This window comes from Dermacentor variabilis, chromosome 5 (assembly GCF_050947875.1).
Source record: "Dermacentor variabilis isolate Ectoservices chromosome 5, ASM5094787v1, whole genome shotgun sequence".
Classification (NCBI taxonomy): Eukaryota; Metazoa; Arthropoda; class Arachnida; order Ixodida; family Ixodidae; genus Dermacentor; species Dermacentor variabilis.
Genome location: NC_134572.1, coordinates 42,221,133 through 42,240,232, shown reverse-complemented (window position 1 = coordinate 42,240,232; position 19,100 = coordinate 42,221,133). Strand labels below are relative to the sequence as shown.

Here is a 19,100-nt window from a genome sequence, read left to right as displayed (position 1 = left end):
GGAAAGAGCACTTCCTTCAGAAGATCTCATTACTTTTATCCGTAATGCTTAGCAAAAAACGGGTACTAATCATCACGACTTCGCACGGTAAGTTCTTACTTTTGTTAACGTGTACTTTAATTAATATTGCAACAATTAAGTGAAAATGAGGAGCCGTCGCCACTACGGGGAAGCAAAAGCTCCTGTGTTGATTTCCACCAGAAAAAAAAAAGAAAGGAAAAGAAAGAACAATACAGTAAGCTGCCGCCGAGTCAGTGATTTCAAGTAGACTGTCTTCCCTATCGTGCCATCTGAAGAGACACAGCGAGAATTGAGACCTTGAATTCGGCATCGCTGACATTCGTGTTGCGGAAAGCGAAGAAAAAAATACAAAAATAAACTAACACAACAGACACCTTCAAGTAACAGTCGGGGTAGCTATGACGCGCTCGTCTCAAAGCACATTGCGCCTCGCTCAGCAGATTAAATAAAGAACAAAAATATTTCTTTCCTCCAAGACCATCAAAGCACTACGCAGCGAGAGCCTTGCACGAAATGTCTCGGGAAGCGACATTCATTTAGTAGTTCTGCGTACACGTCGTGTCTGCGTACGCTTATGCTTAATAGCTTTACTACCTTCTTTTTTTTTTCTTCCGCTCTCGCACGGCAATTGCCTGACAAAGGGGAAACCTACGTCTATGCTATGCGCGCCCATGTTCGCCATTGCATTTTTCTTTTCTTCTCTGCCTCGGTCCTGTTTTTTCTTAGTTTCGCAATACCGCGGAAAACGTGTATCACACATGTAACTACGTACATCCTGCGCTCAAAGAGACATTTACCTCCTGCCTCGCCTCTGATGGTGAGGCGCGTTGGCTCGAGCTCATATGTATATATACATTAATACGCTTAACCTACATTAGGCTGAAGAAGAAGGAGCGCACGTTTACGAAGCCCGCATGGCAGCAGCCTGTATACACACTAGAGCCAGCGTGCAGCCTCCAGGCGTGGTTGCAGAGGAGCATGCCCGGGTCTTCCTCTTCGTGACTTGGGAGTTAGCGGTTTCATTGCATGGTGCAGTGCTTTTACTTTTTACCCACCCCCTCCCCCCAAACACACACATAGAAACGTTGAATGCCCTTCGGCGTACGAAGCCAAGCTACACAGCTTTCTCACGCCACCGAAACGAATCCGGAATTTCAGAAGTGCGTGCGCGATGCCAAACCTCTGGAGTCGTTTATTTTCCCCGTTCTGGATCCCGCGTGTCTGTCAGTGTGGCATGGACGACATGCTACACTGCTTCGAATATTGCCGTGCGCTGGCCGATTCGTGACTTCTGATTTGGCAAGTTACCGCGAGGAACACACGAGAGATCGAGAGAGGGCCAACACAACTGACAACTGATGATTTCATGAAACGAACGCCGAGCTTATACAGATCAGACACACGTTTGCAGCCGAAAAAGCAATGAAAAAAAACTATAAAACACAGAGCGTTCTTCAACAGGGGTGCGATACAAACGCCGAGATAAACGCTGAAGACTACTGAAGCCTCGAACGCGTGTGTATCACATGGAAAGAAGCAAAAGTTCTTTCTGAGAAACAGCAACTGACGGCGAGCTAACGCAACCGCCATCCTTAAAGCGTCGCATGGCTCACTGCCTCTACACTCTCTCTTTCCAGATGACCATTTCAGATGACGTCTGATTTGTTACTGTACGCTGCGAAAGGGGAACATGGTAATACAAATATATAAAAAAGAGAGACAGAGGGAAGGGCGGTTAGTGTGTGCACGTGCGCGGACAGCAGCACGCAGTCACAGGCGCTCGCACAAGTCAGTCGTTTAAAAAAAAAAGCACTAAATTGCCTTCACTGCCCTCTTGGCCGATGATCGGTAGGGACAGCGTTCTAGTAGCACAAGAATGTGGGAAAGAAGCAACGGAAGAACGCTAGCATCAAAACGTCTGCGCTGTGCCTTCTATATCGACGTCAAGGGGCAGCGGCATTATCCCCCTGAAATTTCATTGTCGAGTCCCAAGAGTTCAGTTCAATCAAATTCATTTTTTAGTATCATTAATTGGAATTAGAAAGGATGCTCAGCACATTGCTTGCTCGTATGCCTAGAACCTACATAAGCACCTGTATGCTTCGCGTACACCTTGTTATTTCTAAGTGCACAAAAATCTCAATATACTCACCTCAGTGTGATAAGAGTGTAATGAATACATATGATTGGTCGTTTCCGAGCGCTTTTGTTACTCTGCAAAATGTCAAAGGCCGTTTAACAGAGTACCAAACTAAGCTTTATTGCGATAATAAGCGCTCTCCTTTAGTCTTGTAGGGTAGCCAACCGGACTCCGCCTGGTTAACCTTGGGTTTTCAATATTACCCTCTTTCTCTCTCTCTCTCTCTCTCTCTCATTTAATGATAACAAAGTCGTAATAAAATTTCTTTGTCTGCGTAACACAGTTTGACTGTAGTCTTACGCAAACATTACAGCTCTCTCTTAGTGCACTGAAGTGACCAATGGAATAGGACATAAACACGAAGGTCTTTCTGGGCGTGCGGTTACGCACCTGTTGTCACATGTAACGATGCTCCCGAGCGCGCTTGCTCCGTCGGCGCTGCGCAGGTCTTCGCATCGGTTCGCGCTCCACGCAACTTCCCACGGTGGCAGCGGCCTTCAAGGAACGCTCTCTCCTCAAAACGTGTCCCGTGCTGGAAATTCTGTGCAGCGCAAACCTCCACCGTGAAGTCGCCATGCTTGGCTATCCTTTTGACGATCCATTCCGCTAGACCAGCCAGCTCATTTACAAAACTTCGTCAATTTAGTAGTTAAGTGCCGGTGAATCTGAGCAGCAGGCAAATAGCTTTCGATGTAGGTCTGATTTGTTTATACTATATTAAGACTTTTCTTCACATACATTTATGAATTTCATGACCAATATTGATCAATCATCGCCCTCATGAAGAGATTCGGACGTGCGACCTCGTCCTCGCTAGCCGTGATAAAACAATTTTTTGTTCGCAAACACTGTCTTTCGTGTACACGTACATTTAGTCTTTTCTTTTTTTTTTATTGCCGGGGGGTTTTACTGATGGTTCCCCCACCACCTGCTTCCTGTGGAGACCTCAAACAAAAATTACATCGCCACTGGCGCACATAGGGAGCGTGGTTCGCTTTCCTGGTACGCTCGAGATACGTCGACGATCTCTGACAAAGCTCATAACAAGGGTAGGTCATGCATTCGCCCGCTGCGGGCTGCCAAATATAAGAGAGCCAGCCTGTTTAGTTAATTTCTCCGTATATCCGCCACTTCGGCGTCAAAGAAATGTCACACACTGCTCACGAGACTCCAAATATACTATACCGCTGCCACCCAGCGATTGCCAAAAGGCTGACCGCACGGCGACAAAGCAAATCGCTAAGCTGAAATCAAAAACTTACCATCAAATTGAGTGTCTAACAAACCTCCAAGGAGAGCCATTACATGTTGCCCGAAGAGAAATTTTCACTATAGCTGAAACGAAATTCGTCTTCGTCAGAGGACATAAACCTGTACCACATCCCCCCTGCTTTTCGCAAGCCTCCGCTGGCTGGGCCGGTAAAGCGGCCCTCTGGATCAGGCGGAAGCCTGGTATAACATTCCCGGACTTGAACTGATATTTTATCTTCACTTGCAAAGGTCTGCGAGTGAAATTATTTATTTCCGCAGCGCCATGCTGCATTAAGGAGGGTCGCGCTTTCTTTTTTTTTTTTTTTTTCATTACTGCGCTTCCACCTTGCAAGCGTTTGCAGGGCTCGCTTAATAAACGCGTTCGCTTTTGTTATCCGTGATCGTGCACCTTCATAACGCTGCACGGAAGTTCGACGGTTGGCTGTCGAGACAGATGCTGTGACGCAACGCGAGATACGCCCCGTTCGTCGCGCTCCAGTGCCCAAATTGCGGCCCGTCACAACTCGGAGAGGACAGGCTCCTCTCTCGCCGGCCGTTCGCGAACGAGACTGGAGAAGGAGGTTGGGGAGGAAGCGGCGCTTAACAAGCTGCGATAGGCGCGTGAAACGCGTTCCTTTTAAACGCCGTAGACTCTCTCTCGGAGACAGGTAGCAAAGCAGGAACGAGAAGAAAGTGGTTTCTTCGCTTTACGTGGTGCACGCACGATAGGGGGAAAAAAGGTCCCGGGCAGGTGTACGAGTCCACTATCTGACTGTCCGGCGTCCACCTGTGCTTGAGACGACGGCGAGGAGTCATTAAAGTGAGAGAAGCTCTTTAAATGAGCCCCGAGCAACATCCGCTCCGTTCGCTCTGCTTGTGGTTCTGTATATTTTGCCGCTGTTGCGCTGGAGGCGCGGTGCCGCTTTTGTCTTCTCCTGGTGTTCAGGAAAGGAGGGAAGGGTTCACTTACACGGCGGTGCGCGCAAAGTCTCAAACACGCGCAATAAAGTGATTGCATTTTCTCCGCAAAACTTTGTTGGCTTATCCGCTTTCTTTCTTTTTTTTTTTTTCTTAAGTAGGGAGAGGGGGGGGGGGGGATCCATAGTTCTTTGTTCCTGGGCGGAAACGCGGTAGACATTTAATTTTGTCTAATGTGATGAAGGTTAACGCCCGCGTGCCACAATTGCCAAGAAAATACCGTTTACTTACCCCTAAGTGCCACTCACGAGGTGTGCTTGTACAGGGCGCTCGCACTCCTTTTCTCTGCGTGCGTCCTTACGTCGTCGGGGCGCCCAAGTTAACAATCGAATTTTTTAGGTATGGTAAAAAAAGGCCACGCTTCTTTTATTTACCATGAACGTAACGAACATATTTGAGCATGAAGGGAAGACGTCAACTTTTGCCATATATTACGTTGAATTTATGAAAATAATGTCGGCGATAAGGGGCTCAAAATAATGATCATATGCGAATTTCGCGCCATATCTTGGCATGCCGTCATAGGTTACAGAAGCAGCCATCATTAACTTCATTTCCTGTACTTTTATTTTTTCTCCTTGCAGCTACTCAGGGGCCACGGAAGGCATAGTTCCAGGCCTACGGACAAGTCAAAGAGTGACCGAGACAAAGGCGGCGGCAGCCATCGCGCGAATGTGCGTATGGCGGACGGACGGTCCTTTGTTTTTTTATCCACTCACTCACTCACTCACTCACTCACTCACTCACTCACTCACTCACTCACTCACTCACTCACTCACTCACTCACTCACTCACTCACTCACTCACTCACTCACTCACTCACTCACTCACTCACTCACTCACTCACTCACTCACTCACTCACTCACTGAATAACTTCTTCAGGAGAGGAAGAAGAAAGCGAAATGAAGGGAGGTCTGCCTGTGTTCATACTGGCTGTCTACCCTGTGCTGGGGTAAGAGGGTAGATCGAATCAAAAATGATGGATGGAGAGGCGACTTAAAATAATACAAAAATTATGGGAGAAAACGCACATAAGTGCGATGTAGCAGAAGACAACTCTCAAAGTCTGTCACTCCAGTCCGCATATCCTTAAGGAACACAACGATGCGTTCAACGCCTTCTGTGCTGAGGATGGTCCGCACCAGCGTTCGCGGTCTCTCTCCCGGTAAGGGACGATTGTTTTCTGACGACAATTCACCTTACACAACAGAGGTTGGAAGCAGGGTAGGCCTCTTACTAGTACATTACACTTATATATATATGGACTAGAAGGCCCTTTCAGTGATAAACATTACTCAAGAAAAATATGTATAAGAAAAAAAATGGTGGATGACATGATGTCACAGTACTGAGTTAAAATCTAAGTGTAATTGATTGCAAAATAGTCTAAGCCAATGTTTTTTACTCAGATGTAAGCGTCACGCTAATCCTATGATTGCCTTTTCCATATTTTCATTTTGTTCCTTTCTTTTTCGGGACAAATGCAGGGAACAGCGAAGGTTGCCACCGAGTCAACAGAAGTTCAGTGCGACGCTTCCTCAAACCCAGAATCTGTAAGTGCGAGGTTGCGGGCATTCAATGAGTCGGTATATGTATATCAGGGGCCTTAATTAGCACGATGGGCTCAAGATCATTAGAGCGTCCCATGCAGATGAGAGAAACATTTCAAAGTGAAACAATTCCAATAAGTGATTGCTTAGGTATTCAAGCAATCGACTGAGTGTTCCAGTTTATTATAAATCAATAGCTGCCACTGCGCTTGTCTACGTGCATCAGCCAGCTGAAGAATAAATGTTTGTTCAGCTCACTGCAGTTGCTGCACTTTTAGACCTGTAAATATGTACCTCGAAAGTAATTAGGAGCGCATTAATGTATCAAGGTGCAAAATGCTGGTCTCATGAGATTTCAGACGGCCAGATTGCTGATCTCAGTGCACGTGTTTTATTTTCCAGAGTCCCTTCCTTCACGTTCAAGATGAACTGCTCTCAAAAGTTCCAGGCGCAGAAGGCGATGCCACGAGACGGGTCCACGAAGAAAACGTAAGCCGCGTCTCACACGTCTCTGATATGCGCAGAAATAAGCTTTTAGTTCGTGTCGAGCAGCAGAGCTGCGAAATGTCTTGTCCACAAGGCGTACCGATATTACGTATGAGCTGCGAAAATTCGCCCACTGCACAAAAGTTCCAGCGTACACCACAAAGCGTTCTTTACAGCGTGAAGATCATCGCGTCTGCGTTAGGACTGTGTTCGTGAAAGCAAATGAAGGAGTCTAGACTCGGTGTTGTGACTTATTTTCAATTCGACCACAAAGCGCGTTTGTCAAGCTCGGTGTCTTCTAGTCCAGTGGCGCCTCAACTTGAACTACGTATTTCCAGTGGCTCCTTTTGTCAGCAAGCCGAGCATGTACCGAAATAGTTTTTTATTCTTTCTTCAGCTGGATGCATGGATGAAACAGAAAAAAAAAGACGAAACCCGAGAGAACGACAGGACCCCGAACCAAAGTTTATTGCTAAAAACAACATATAACCTTTCACTCACGCCACCTGGCCGTGAGAAAAGCGAGCAAGGTGAAATAAGGCAGAGCAATTGCAAAACACAGGAAGAATTCGCTGATGCGTGTTATCAAGATGATTAGCTGGGCACACAAATGTGGAAGGTAAATTATTTCTGCACATGTTACTCCATCGGCTTTACAGTCATTTTTATGGCGAAAAAGTTCAAAGACTTCACTATCCTCTAGATTAGGTTAAGTAGAACGGCGGGTGAGAATAATGGTGTCTGAGCAAACAGGGGTTCATCCACATTTTTTTAAAAGTTGGAGTACGGTGAACTAGACAACGTACACCTCTGCTGTCTTAATTTCATATTAACATACATTACTCGTACGCACTTACGCTTACTATATATGTTCTGCGCGCGTAATTTCAGTTGCTGCTGCAACAGGAACTCAAGGAGAAATGCGACTTGCTCTCTAAGCTTGAGGTAAGTAATCTATCTAAAGTACATATCTATCTAATAGTAAATATCCTTCCGTTCGCTAAAGGAAGACAAAACAGCAAGAGCTGCAAACAAGGACGTTGTCCGCTAAATGGCCAGGCAGCTAGATCTCACAGAACTCGCGTGTGTCCCACCAAGTCTGGGAGAACGCACGCTGCGAACTTTAATCGTACATAAAGAGGCCGTCGACTTTGCGATTAAGCTGCCGCGCCTGGACGCAGAAGAAAGAAAAACACCAGCAAAAAGCTTGGCATGTGTGTGTCATACATAGCGCCTAATTAGTATCCGAGCGAAATTAACTTCCGCGTACCAGCTGGTAAGCATCTGGAGTAAAAGTAGCCGATAAAGCGCATCTATTAGGTGGTCGAACATTAAGGGTTATTATGGCTAATCTGAGTTGTAATCAGTACTATAACAGTAACTATCTGCTCCCTCTAAACGCGACAGATGCTGGGATACGGGCGCTTTTATTTGACAATTTAGACGGCGACACGAGTTAGTTACGCTGATTTGCATTTATCCACTTCCGATTTGTGCTGGAGCTCGTTTTCATCTTCCTCTTTTCTTTCTTTTGCGGAATGCTTTTTGATCTTTCTTTCTTTTATGGTTTTCGTTGCTTTCAACGTGCATCGTTGCGATCGACACACGTAACGCCACAGGGGAAGTAGTCGCTGCTCGGAAAGCGCGCTACAGTGGGACACATTATAGGCGGTCACTTGGTAAACGGCGGGCGGACACACCCCTAACAGTTCCACCATGTTGCAGCCGCCCCAAGAGAGGCCGTTTGCTTCTCTGTAATCCTACACTTCCTCACTGAGGAAGTATGTAGGCGCCGGCAGCTACTAAACGCTTTTCGCGTTGTCAGTGACCGTTGGCACGTGGGTGAATAACTGCGCAATGACTATAGGTGCTGCTGCGATAAAATGCGCGTGCGTACGCAGAGCGCACGCACGTTCCATATAGTGGCTCGAATTACGTGCCTCGACCCTCGCGCACTTTGTGTGATGTGCCGTTATTAATCGCCACGCAGGAGGAACTGGACCATCGTGACGACGCGACCGCGCTTGAGGCACTGGACCGGACGACAACGCCCCTGTCGCTTAACCACCGCCCGCAGGTGCGTGTGTATACGCATGCCTTGCATGCGGCAGATTTTCCTATTCGCGGGGTGTGCGGTTGGGAAGTAACTTTGTGGAGAACCGCGGCCGCAGTAAAATCGCGGTGTATCTTGTTACCTGCAATCACCTCGCACCTGGTGCCCAGCCGAAACGCTATGGGTCTTTCATTTATCACACCGTGGTGTCGCTATGCGTATAACCTACTATAGAGTTTCGAAGTAAGTGAAACGCCATTCCGAACGACAAGGAATGTGTCCTTGCTTCCTCGCTCTTTTAACTGCTACGCACCAAGCTTCGTCTGTCCCAAACCTGAGTCTTGGGACTGTTGCCGCATTCACGCGCGATTATGCCGAGTGATGCAGAGTCGGTGCTACTGAACAGTTTCATATCTCGGACACTCTTGCCTCGCAATGAGCGATTCGAGCTGTCATCAAGAATGTCAATCGCGTCCTTCGTTTTTTTCCCGCTTGGTACGGGTGTGTGTTCTTGCGCTGCTGTCACTATATATGGAAAAACGTCAGCGCAAGGTCGGCGCAGGTGTAATATTTTCCTTCACTTAATTGTCATTTGTAGTTTGTGCACATCGAAATTTACGACATTTCATTACAGAACGACAAGGCGGCGAGAAAACTGAGTCTTAGTCATGTGTTTACTGCATCGCCTTACCGCAACGGTAAAACGTATAGATGACCGAAATAAGGTGTCAGACGACGTATACCAGAGTTCTTGAATGGGACTGCTTCGCGTCGTCTCGCGAGGCGGTGGAATTCGAATGTTGCGTTACCAAAGTTTAACACTAAAATGTTAACGGCTCTGTCTTACAAGCGAGCACGCAGCCGTTCTTGCGTACATCGCTCGCAATACGATATCTTTCTTTTTTTTTTTAAGTTTTGGTTGTCGTGAAACTCATAAACCTCTCTTCTCTCTTCAGCGTTAATAAATCACCACATGAAGCAGGATTGAATCCTACCCAGACAGAGCGTCCATGCTCAGCAATATGTTCTACTCGCTGTCAGTATTCTCACAGCGATATTAATGCATTTGATCAACACAGGTTCCTCCACTTTACCTCGCTTGTTTAGACGTGGTAGCTTTCCGGCCGCGGGCGGTATATGTATCTTGCCCCGAGGTACGATTATTCCGGCGCACGACGTTTTTATGTTGGCTACGGAACAAACTCGTATATTGTTCCCGCTGGGTGACTAACGACTCGGCGATGAGCCGCTTGCGTGACTTGTCGTCTTTTCCTGAGATTCACAGAAGTCGTCGACCGCCCAAGGATCACGCTTGAGCGCAAAGAAGTGCGTTTTGCGAATGATAGAGTGACTGACACGAGAGATAGAGGAGAGACGTGCGGGAGGACAGAAATACTCATCGCATATAAATCTCGACGAGCTTTCCTTTGCACAAGATGACCAAGTAAATATGTTTACGTGGTGTTTGTACGAACACTTTAAATAATATTTAAAGATTGCGGCTTTGAAATAACAGGACGCTTCCTTGGGAGACGTGCCATCAGTGGTGGCGACCGCGGGGTGACGGGTGATGCGTGGTAATTAGTCGCTAACTAACAAAAATAGTTAATTCCGTTTTTAAGATCCAGTTTCAGCGGGCTCGTTGTGATTGGAAAAATTGAAGCAAGCTCTACGTACAAGACGTAACAACTTTTTGATCCGAGAAAACGTGATTACCTGCGGAACTGCAGCACGACGAATTTCGGCTATCAGAGCGCGTGAAAATAAAACTGGCTGGCTGCAGCTAGCATAAGCGCAACACCCCCTATAGACGGTGCTGGAGCGATGCCGCGCCCCTCGAGGCGACGGTGTGCTTACGTCACCCAGCAGCGGACAGACGGCTCGTTGCTGCTCCGTGCTCCTCGCTGTCGCAGCGCGCTGGATGCCTGCTGCTGGTTGACGTAAGCAGAACATCACCCAGCACCACCTAGAACCAACTATAACCATAAGAGGCTTGAACATGCTTCAAAAAGAAGTCAAGAATGGGCACTCGATCGACTCTTTCCTATCCGCGGTTGTTTGGCGTTTATGGGAGAAGCGCGGGTTTTTTTTCCTTCATATTTTGTTTCCTTGTGCACCGATTGTAAGTGATCCACCTATATCTTACATGCCTATTTTTTGCTTGTTTCATTCAGCTCGCACACTTAGATTAATCGACGCTACTGTTTTGCGCTGTTGCGTACAAATATGTACTTTCGCTTGCTTGTTTGTGTTTGTTTTGTTTGAACCGTATTTTCTACATCATTTTCTTTTCTGAAAGTGTCCTATTCTTTTTTGTACCAACCCTGCTTTGCCTTCAAAAAGTATCTGGTACTAGTGTCAAAAAATAAATAAACAAATTGCATGAAAGTGAACGTACTTAGTAAGAATTCCTTTGTTTCCAACACGCTTTATGTATGAGAAAAATAACGAATAAGATACGGTGATACGAATAAGTTTGGTGTCACCAGTTGTGTAACGTGTAAGAAAAAGAATTGTTAGTTCATTGTGCCTGATGTGATTTCTTAAGCAGCTGAGCTGAGCTTTCTCAGTATAGTCATCGAACCGAGCCAATTTAAACGGATACTTTCTTCCGGAATGCATCATGTAACCGCACAAAAACAAGGGACAAAGAAAGAATGAATGAATGACAAAGAAAGAAAGGAATTCTTTCCCTTGTTTTTGTGCGGTTACATGATGCATTCCAATAACGACCACCAACTAGCCCGCTTATCCCTGTTAAATATGTTACTTTCTTCCGCACTTTCGGATGTGGCTAAAATTACGGTAGAAGAGCCTGCCTGTCTTGCAGTAGCGTGCAATAATTTGTTGAAAACACTTTCGAGGTCGTTTCAGATGTAACGATAATTTGTTCGAACTACTGTGTCTTTCGATATCGTGGACATTGTTACGAGTACATTCCGCTCTTGGTAGCCTTCCTGCCATTAGCGAGGCAAGGATGCCTGTCGGACAGGGAGTCGATGTAGCACTTGCTTCGATTGAGCGATGTGCTCGCATGGTCACGCATTCGCTTTCTCTCCCACGCGCAGCAGCGGGAGGAGCTTCGCGTGACGCAAGAGGCCCTGAGCAGCCTGCGGCAGTGCTTCAGGCTGGACGACCCCTACCAACACACGCTGGACACCATCGAGCAGTCGCTGTGCACGCTGCTCGAACGGGTCACCTGCATGGAGAAATTGGCCGCAGCAGCCACCGCTTGTCCTTCCACGGTAAGCAATGCCAGCATGATAAATGCGACAGTGGATGGGAGCAGTGTTGCCATTACGGTATAGCGAATTTTCTCAGCTATAGTGAACTGCGGATCATTCCGTAGGTCTGCGGTATCCGCTAAATAACGTCGTGTCTTTAAGAATTATTAACTGGGCAAATGTCATGCTTCTTGTATTTATTTATTTATTTATTTATTTATTTATTTATTTATTTATAGCGTTACTTCCATCACGAAACGCAGCAGCGATGACTTCATAAGATAAGCAGTGGTTGGGTGAAAAGTGCTAATTATCAAAAATATGAAAGATATACACAATATAAAACACAAGAAACAATGCATGTGAAGATTCAGTGAACATTTCGCATTACTGGCAAATCAGTGCTGCGGAATCCCGCAAAGTGGAGGAAGTATGAGGAGAGGAAAAATTGTCATCCACCCGAATGTGGCGCGAAGCTACGAAGGAAACCATACGGCTTTCTCAGACAGAAAGTGTCACACTTGAGGAAAAATTCGTCCGGTCCGAATTCATTGTGTTTCCTTGTAGCTTCGTGCTACGTTCGGGTGGATGGCCATTTTACCTTTCATTTCGCATTACTGAAAGACATTGTCAGTGAACTATAGAGTAATAATAATTGGTTATGATAAAACAAGCAACACATGCACGAACATTATAGTGTAGTATGTGCGCAAACACTTAGTTAGTTATTTAGTTAGTTAGTTAGTTAGTTAGTTAGTTTGTTTGTTTGTTTGTTTGTTTGTTTGTTTGTTTGTTTGTTTGCTCTTCAGGTAACTCTGTTTTCTTTTGATTTTCAGGGTTCCCTTAGTGCTGCATCTGCGCGTCGACTGAACTTCGACTCGACGGGTGACCCACGGCGGCTACCAATCACAACGTTAGAAGGTTCTTATAAGTCTATGCATGTCTTTCCTACTGTACGCCGCCCCCTCTGGGCGCGCTAAGCTGCCGTTTTGTGTCGGCATGCGAGCGACTCCTGGCATGCAACTAACAGAATGACTGCATGCACGTGTTATGTGCATCGTGAATTATCGTGCCATACAATTGTCCTCCCAGTAAAGCGTACGCTTAAATGAAAAACTAAAATGCACCGTGGTGCTGTGACGGTAACGCAATTTACGATTATATAATTTCTCCCTTAACGAACCCGTAATCCAATAAATGAGGTACGTGTCTATTTGGTTCGCAATTAGAATGAAGTTTAGTCATCGCAGATGTGTTGGAGAAAATGGAGATAGCTATAAAATTGTTGAAGTTTTGGTTTTGTTAGCGAGCTGAAGTTTCAGAAACAGAAACACACTTTGGCCTACTCAACTGCATATGGCAGGATGCCTAGCATGAGGCACATTTAATTTTAAAAAAAGTTAATAAAAGGCAGCCTATTTACTCTAGCCACGCCCTACGCTCTCAGAGATATATAGGATCAACTGGAAACGAGTTGGATAGTTTGGAAGCGACGGTTTCAAACAAAGACGTGAAATATGCAACAAATGCACAAAGTAACAAAAAGATTGCGTGAATAAATGAGCTCCATGCACCCGTCTCTTCAACCCTACGCTCTCAGAGATATATAGGATCAACTGGAAACGAGTTGGATAGTTTGGAAGCGACGGTTTCAAACAAAGACGTGAAATATGCAACAAATGCACAAAGGAACAAAAAGATTGCGCAAATAAATGAGCTCCATGCACCCGTCTCTTCAACGCTGCGCTGGTGAGCAGAGATTTAACGGAGAACCGTCCGTGTTGTTAGCTCGCATTTCTATATCTGTTGGCTGCACGAGGCAGTCAGGAGTATAAGGCAATGGGAATACCAATAAAATGAAAATGAGGATGAGGAGGTAATTTTGATGACTCGGAAAATAACGCAAAAATGATAACATTACGAGGACATGGGTGTGCATGCGCTGTATTTGCCGCGGTCACGCCCCGCGGTGGCGAGTAGCCTAAACCGCTAGGCTAAATTTGTAACAAAAACAACGCTCTACGCTGGTTGGCCAGATGAGCGCGCAACAAGGGAGGTACTGTACGTATGGGTAGCCAGGCCACGTAGAACGACTCGCTGAAGTGGATCGGTCCGTTAAACTTCGTCCCTGGACAAGAATTCTTATTCTAGTAGGAACCTTTTGTACAGTCGGACACGGTGTCCTTAGTTGCGTTCGCGTTATCATCACCACCACGGCTCCTGCCATGTAGGAAATGTCTTTCTCGCATGACACTCTTGCTTAACGGCAGAGCTCCTCTTATATTGAAGCGGTCTGTATGTTTTCTGACATCTAAACTAAGAAAGAAAGAAAGAAAGAAAGAAAAAGAAAGAAAGAAAGGAAGAAAGAAAGAATTGGGTATAGTTTGGAACAGGGCATGAGGTGCTTTACAGGTTAATATATAGTTCGCGTTATGTACCTGCAAGTGCGGCATCACTTCTTTAACATTGATAGCTGCTGCCACCTATGCGGCTAATGTATCGCACTGAAATATGATGAAATCAAGTAGGTTAATCATTGATGTAAGGCGGTGAACGTGACATTTTCCCTCTCCACTCTCCTTCTGTCTTCTTGCGCGTGCAGTGTATGGTTTCACGAGTGTTGACCCCCTCCCTTCCACTATTCGCGCGTGCCCACAGACTTTCCCGGCTACCGCACCGACCCTCCAGCATCCCTCGGCCAATGCTCTCAACCAGCGAGCACCAAGGTGATCTACTACACAGAGAGGTCGGTCACCCCGTTCCTGTCGGCCATACCCAAAAGGCAAGTTCTCGAATAAACTTGTTTATTAGTCAGTTAATTAATTATGAGTTTTGTTTCTACCGGTTGCAGTATACGTGATGTCCTCTTGCTTTCTTTTTTTACTTCTCTATGTATTCGTGTTTGTAAAGTTTGTGTAGTTGCCTGCGCAGTCTTGCACTATTCAATTAAGTAATAGCATTGCGTTTGTGCACCTACATTTGTTTGCTGTAACTTTATTGTGTACAAAGTTGATACTGCTTTTTTTAGGTGGTTATAAACTGTTGTAGTGTATAAATCTTTCTTTCTAGTTTTTACAGCGAAAGCTGTATATGACTAACCTTCGGTAGTTTTTTCGGCGTCCGGCAACAGAAACGGACTCCGTGTTTTCTAACAAACCCATACGGATGCAGTGCGGCGGTGCAGAGGTCAAAATGTGGAACAGATAAGAATACTCGCCTTGTACAATAGCATGACGTCAATACTATCGCAGTATATAAGCAAGAGAGGTATCGACGCTAAAAACAGCTACGTTATCGATGGGGCGGACACATATAGTTCGTACACCCGAAGAACAACATGCGTACGAAGAGCGCCGCAGGGAACAGCAACGAGAATGTAAACGGCGCCAGCACGAAAACGACCAGCGACGAAGAACGTTCTCGCGATGCTGAACAAAAACGACAATCGCGAGCCCGGGTAAGCACCCCCGAACGAGCAAAACGACGCCAGACTCGCAACGCATGAAACCATTACACTCTGTGAAGATGAACTGGCAGCGAAAGCACTTTCTTTTCGTTTGAGAGCTTTGACTGTCGTCAGCTTTCGCTGCCATTCCATCTTTACAGAGTGGAATGGTCGTCATTTTTTCTTTTTTTTCTTTTTACACAGATGTTGTTGAATATATGCAGTGTATGTTTCTTTTACATTTCAGTGTCTAGCATTGGGCTGTATGTCAGAGGACGATCAGACCCCGTCAAACTACTGTAATATGGCTTTTTTGTCAGTGCTCACAACGTATTCTATGTTGTGAGCACTGACAAAAGATTGATATAAAGATTGATCTGATTTTGTTTGATTTGAAATGGGGACGACCGAGAAAAGAACCGTCACACTGCCGCTTGACAATGGCCCTGTCGCTTAGATAAACAATGACAGTTTGCACCTGTAGAAGGAACCAAACACAATGTGTGTGTTCACAGGGATATCAACGAATATTATTCCAGAAATAGCCATACATCTCTCAAAACTATTTTTACGCGTGAAGTTACGCAGACTGTGGTTCTGCTTCGAGCCTTGTGGTAGAAAGTGAGGCTGCGTGAAGCAGTAGGAGTGTTTTGGTCGGCAGAAACGGATTAGAGCCACAGATGAAATGAGAACCGGTCTCACGTATTTATTCTGTAGCTTCTAATTTTTGCGCTCACAAACATAGGTCAGGTTCACAAATTAGTGAACCAACCATGTATCCTAGTGTACATTTAAGAACGCGACTATAGAAATGCGCAAATAATGGCAATAGTGACATGACCATGAAAAAAACATGAGGAAGCCAAGAAGATGGGATGACAAGGCTTGCACTATTGTTAATGAACAGTACCTAATTAGACAGCTTGGGCAGAACAAGGAGAAATGATGAAAGAAAGGTTCTGTTGAAGCAGTACCCACCGTAATAAAGGAATCACCAGTGAAGAAAACAAAATAAAGATATCTGAAGGACATTATGTCGGCAACCCGCAGTGTAGCACGTGTCTGGAAAACAAGCACAAGACGTTTCAATAAGACGAAGCCGTTAAATTAAAGCATTGAAATAGTGCAATAAAATTAGTGTCGAAGCGCACAGCCTTGTCGCCCGTGCGTCGGCTGTTGGAAAATATGCCTGCCAAAAAAATTAGGCCGAAGGCGCTGTAAAGCTCGATAACAATGTCATTATAATTCATTTGGCGGCAAATAGTGATTTCTTCAAAATCTTGGAAAGGCTTCCTCTCTTTCAGTAAACATTTTTACGATAGCACAAAAAAAAAAAGAAACGGTAAGCGACATTTCATACGGGAACAATTTCTCTTCTCTCTCAACAGGCTCAGCGACATTCGACTTCGAGACTTCAAAGTAGTGTTTGATCGTCCCGGCCAGTACAGATATCATTTCAAGACACTCGATCCCGAGTTTGGAATGGTCAAAGAGGAAGTAAGTAATGAAATCCAATCTTAGACATCAATTTATAGTAGGTCGTAGGCAATTTGCGTGCGGCTATGCGGACTGCCGCAGCGCTCTGCTAAACGTGCATGTCCGGACGACGTCATAAGTTTGCTCACCGCAGGATCTTAGAAAGGACTCAACAGTTCCATAACCATGGGCACGTTCCAGTCTCAGCTACTATACGCGAGCCTCATTGTGTTGTGCCGTATTACTTGCTACGGCCACAACCTGCCCGGAACCCGGTTTGTAAAACATGGTCTGTAAAGTTTTAGCGCCGACTGCACATGCTGTGTTTCGATCAAATATAGCGATCGATCAATACAACAGCTCCTAACCTTCGTTTTTATTGCAGTCGACGGTTCCGGTCACACAACGTCCTGCTGCTTGCCACCTTTCTTGTCTGTGACCTTATCTTTTTCGTCTGCGCAGGTCCTTCACGATGATGATCGTGTACCTGGCTGGGACGGCAAGATCGTTGCTTGGATAGAGGAGGACATCTGAGGAACTGCACTGCCATGTTTCTCCTTTGCTCAGGCATCACTTCAATTCATCTGTACATAGCGCATCATTGTCTCCAAAACGTGTGCCTACAATCACTACCAGTTGTTCTGTTCCGACTTGCACAGTTTGTAACTTATTGAAAGTGCGAGTTAGTTGCTTGTTAACCGTGTCGTGCGTGTGCGTGCCCACTGGTTATCCAAGGCTTATATATTGTTTTATTATGTCGAGTTTTTTTTTTCGGAAAACAAAATTCCGGTGACCTCGGAATATGTGCCGTGACGAGATTTCCTTTACAGTCTAAGCTGCTCTACTGTAACGTTCACACAAAGAAAAACAATAGGGATTCCCCAGCACCATCAAGCTATACGCGCTGTCTCGCTCCTTCACCCGAAAACGTTCTTCATAGTTAAACCTAACGGCAGCTGCGGCTTGCTATATAATAAAGAAGCTTGTACGCGAATTCAGCATCGCAGGCATAAGTTTCTGCTGTTTACGTTTTTTCGGTGCCGGGAAAATAACTCACAGTAGCTTATCGTGAACCGGTATCGACAGTGGCAAGCAAAAAAAAAGTTTACAAAAAATGTAAGGCGGACATTCGTCAAGCACTCTTTTAGCTCATGGCTGCAACGGCACGACTAAAGTCAAGGACGAACAGGAGGGGGGAACGCCACACAGCTCTCACTATCAGCTGAAGTTTACCAAAGGAAAACGAACAATATACGAAGACTAAGTGTCGCGTGGCATCAAACCCCTCACTTCAGAGAAATTCGCTACAAAAAACAAAAACAAACCTTCAGGTTAAAAAAGTTTAAAAAAAAGGTAACTTCAGGTAATGTAGTCAGCGCCGTATTTGATGTTCTCTCTTTCATGTCCTTTGTTGCGGTCTTGCAGCCATGAACATATATTAACTGGGCTCTTTTAGCTTTAAGTTTCAAACCAAACTGCGTGAAGTTTCCTTGCTTTCCTTGGACAGGACGTTGACGTTTGCTGTGATGATTGGTTTTCACGCTGATGCTGGGGGGTGACACTGCTTTCTTGAAGCGATTGCATCAAATAAAGCATGACAGTCACACGAACGATTAGCATCACATTCAAAGAGGTGCGCCTTCGCAAAATAAAACCGTGACACCTTTTTTTTCGTTTTTATGGAGAAAGGAGCTTGCGTTCAGAAAACCACGTCGGCACAGCCACGTCACCAGAGTGCGGGCAATGTGCCACCCTTTACCAGTTATGTCATACTTGAGAAGCTCCTCAAAACTTTGCTATTTTTTGTTTCAATGTGTCGCCTGCAGGAGCATGTTTCATACTGGAACGGTTCGTATTTATGACCTTGAAGAGCGCGCTGTTAATAAAGCCAAGTGCAATTTTTCGAAGTCACTGCAAGACGTGACAATAAATAAATAAAAAACAAACTTTCATTTACCGTTGGCATTTCGTATTTTTGTGAGAAGTGCTTATAAATGCTTCAAAGTTAAAACGAAACTGCAAGAAGAACTTCTATATTATGTCCACTTGATTAGGGATTGTCTATTCTGCGCCAGGAGTGCACAGGTAAGCATGCAATGGTGAAATACTTGACATAATTACATTATTAGCTTTTGCGCTGAACTGTCATCCCCACTGTGTACACAACCGGGTGGACATCCGTTTCCGTACCTTTCTGATCACCATCATTGACACCGCATTTCTCACTACTGCTGAATTAAGCAGCACATTAATCGTGCGCCCACTTTGAACTGCGAGGGTAAACACGACACCAGTGCGCTGTCTCACGACCAGCAGTTGAGTGAGCACCACCTTCTGCGGCAAGACGACGCATCGAACACCCTCGCTGTTCAGATCTGCTCAGTCCAGTCAGCGATCCCGGTGATGAAAACTCTTCAACGCTAGCATATTTAACCTTCTACGTACACACAATCCTGCGCATGGCAATCTCCGGTT

At 45.5% G+C, this 19,100-nt stretch overlaps 1 protein-coding gene across 4 annotated transcripts in view; it reads left to right on the top strand.

The window, feature by feature from the left end:
• The window catches only part of LOC142582475 (uncharacterized), a 112,377-nt gene extending 93,800 nt beyond the window's left edge, over nucleotides 1-18,577 (top strand). For 2 of the 4 annotated variants that reach the window (XM_075692240.1, XM_075692239.1), the window contains exons 5-14: nucleotides 4,975-5,064; nucleotides 5,879-5,944; nucleotides 6,344-6,430; nucleotides 7,319-7,372; nucleotides 8,418-8,504; nucleotides 11,549-11,725; nucleotides 12,541-12,625; nucleotides 14,363-14,486; nucleotides 16,538-16,646; nucleotides 17,088-18,577. In XM_075692240.1, coding sequence (XP_075548355.1) covers nucleotides 4,975-5,064; nucleotides 5,879-5,944; nucleotides 6,344-6,430; nucleotides 7,319-7,372; nucleotides 8,418-8,504; nucleotides 11,549-11,725; nucleotides 12,541-12,625; nucleotides 14,363-14,486; nucleotides 16,538-16,646; nucleotides 17,088-17,159 — 951 coding nt within the window. In that variant the 3' untranslated portion in view covers nucleotides 17,160-18,577. The remainder of the gene's footprint in view (nucleotides 1-4,974; nucleotides 5,065-5,878; nucleotides 5,945-6,343; nucleotides 6,431-7,318; nucleotides 7,373-8,417; nucleotides 8,505-11,548; nucleotides 11,726-12,540; nucleotides 12,626-14,362; nucleotides 14,487-16,537; nucleotides 16,647-17,087) is intronic. The other 2 variants (XR_012828444.1, XM_075692241.1) reach the window with 2 other exon arrangements.
• The last annotated feature ends 523 nt before the right edge of the window (nucleotides 18,578-19,100 follow it).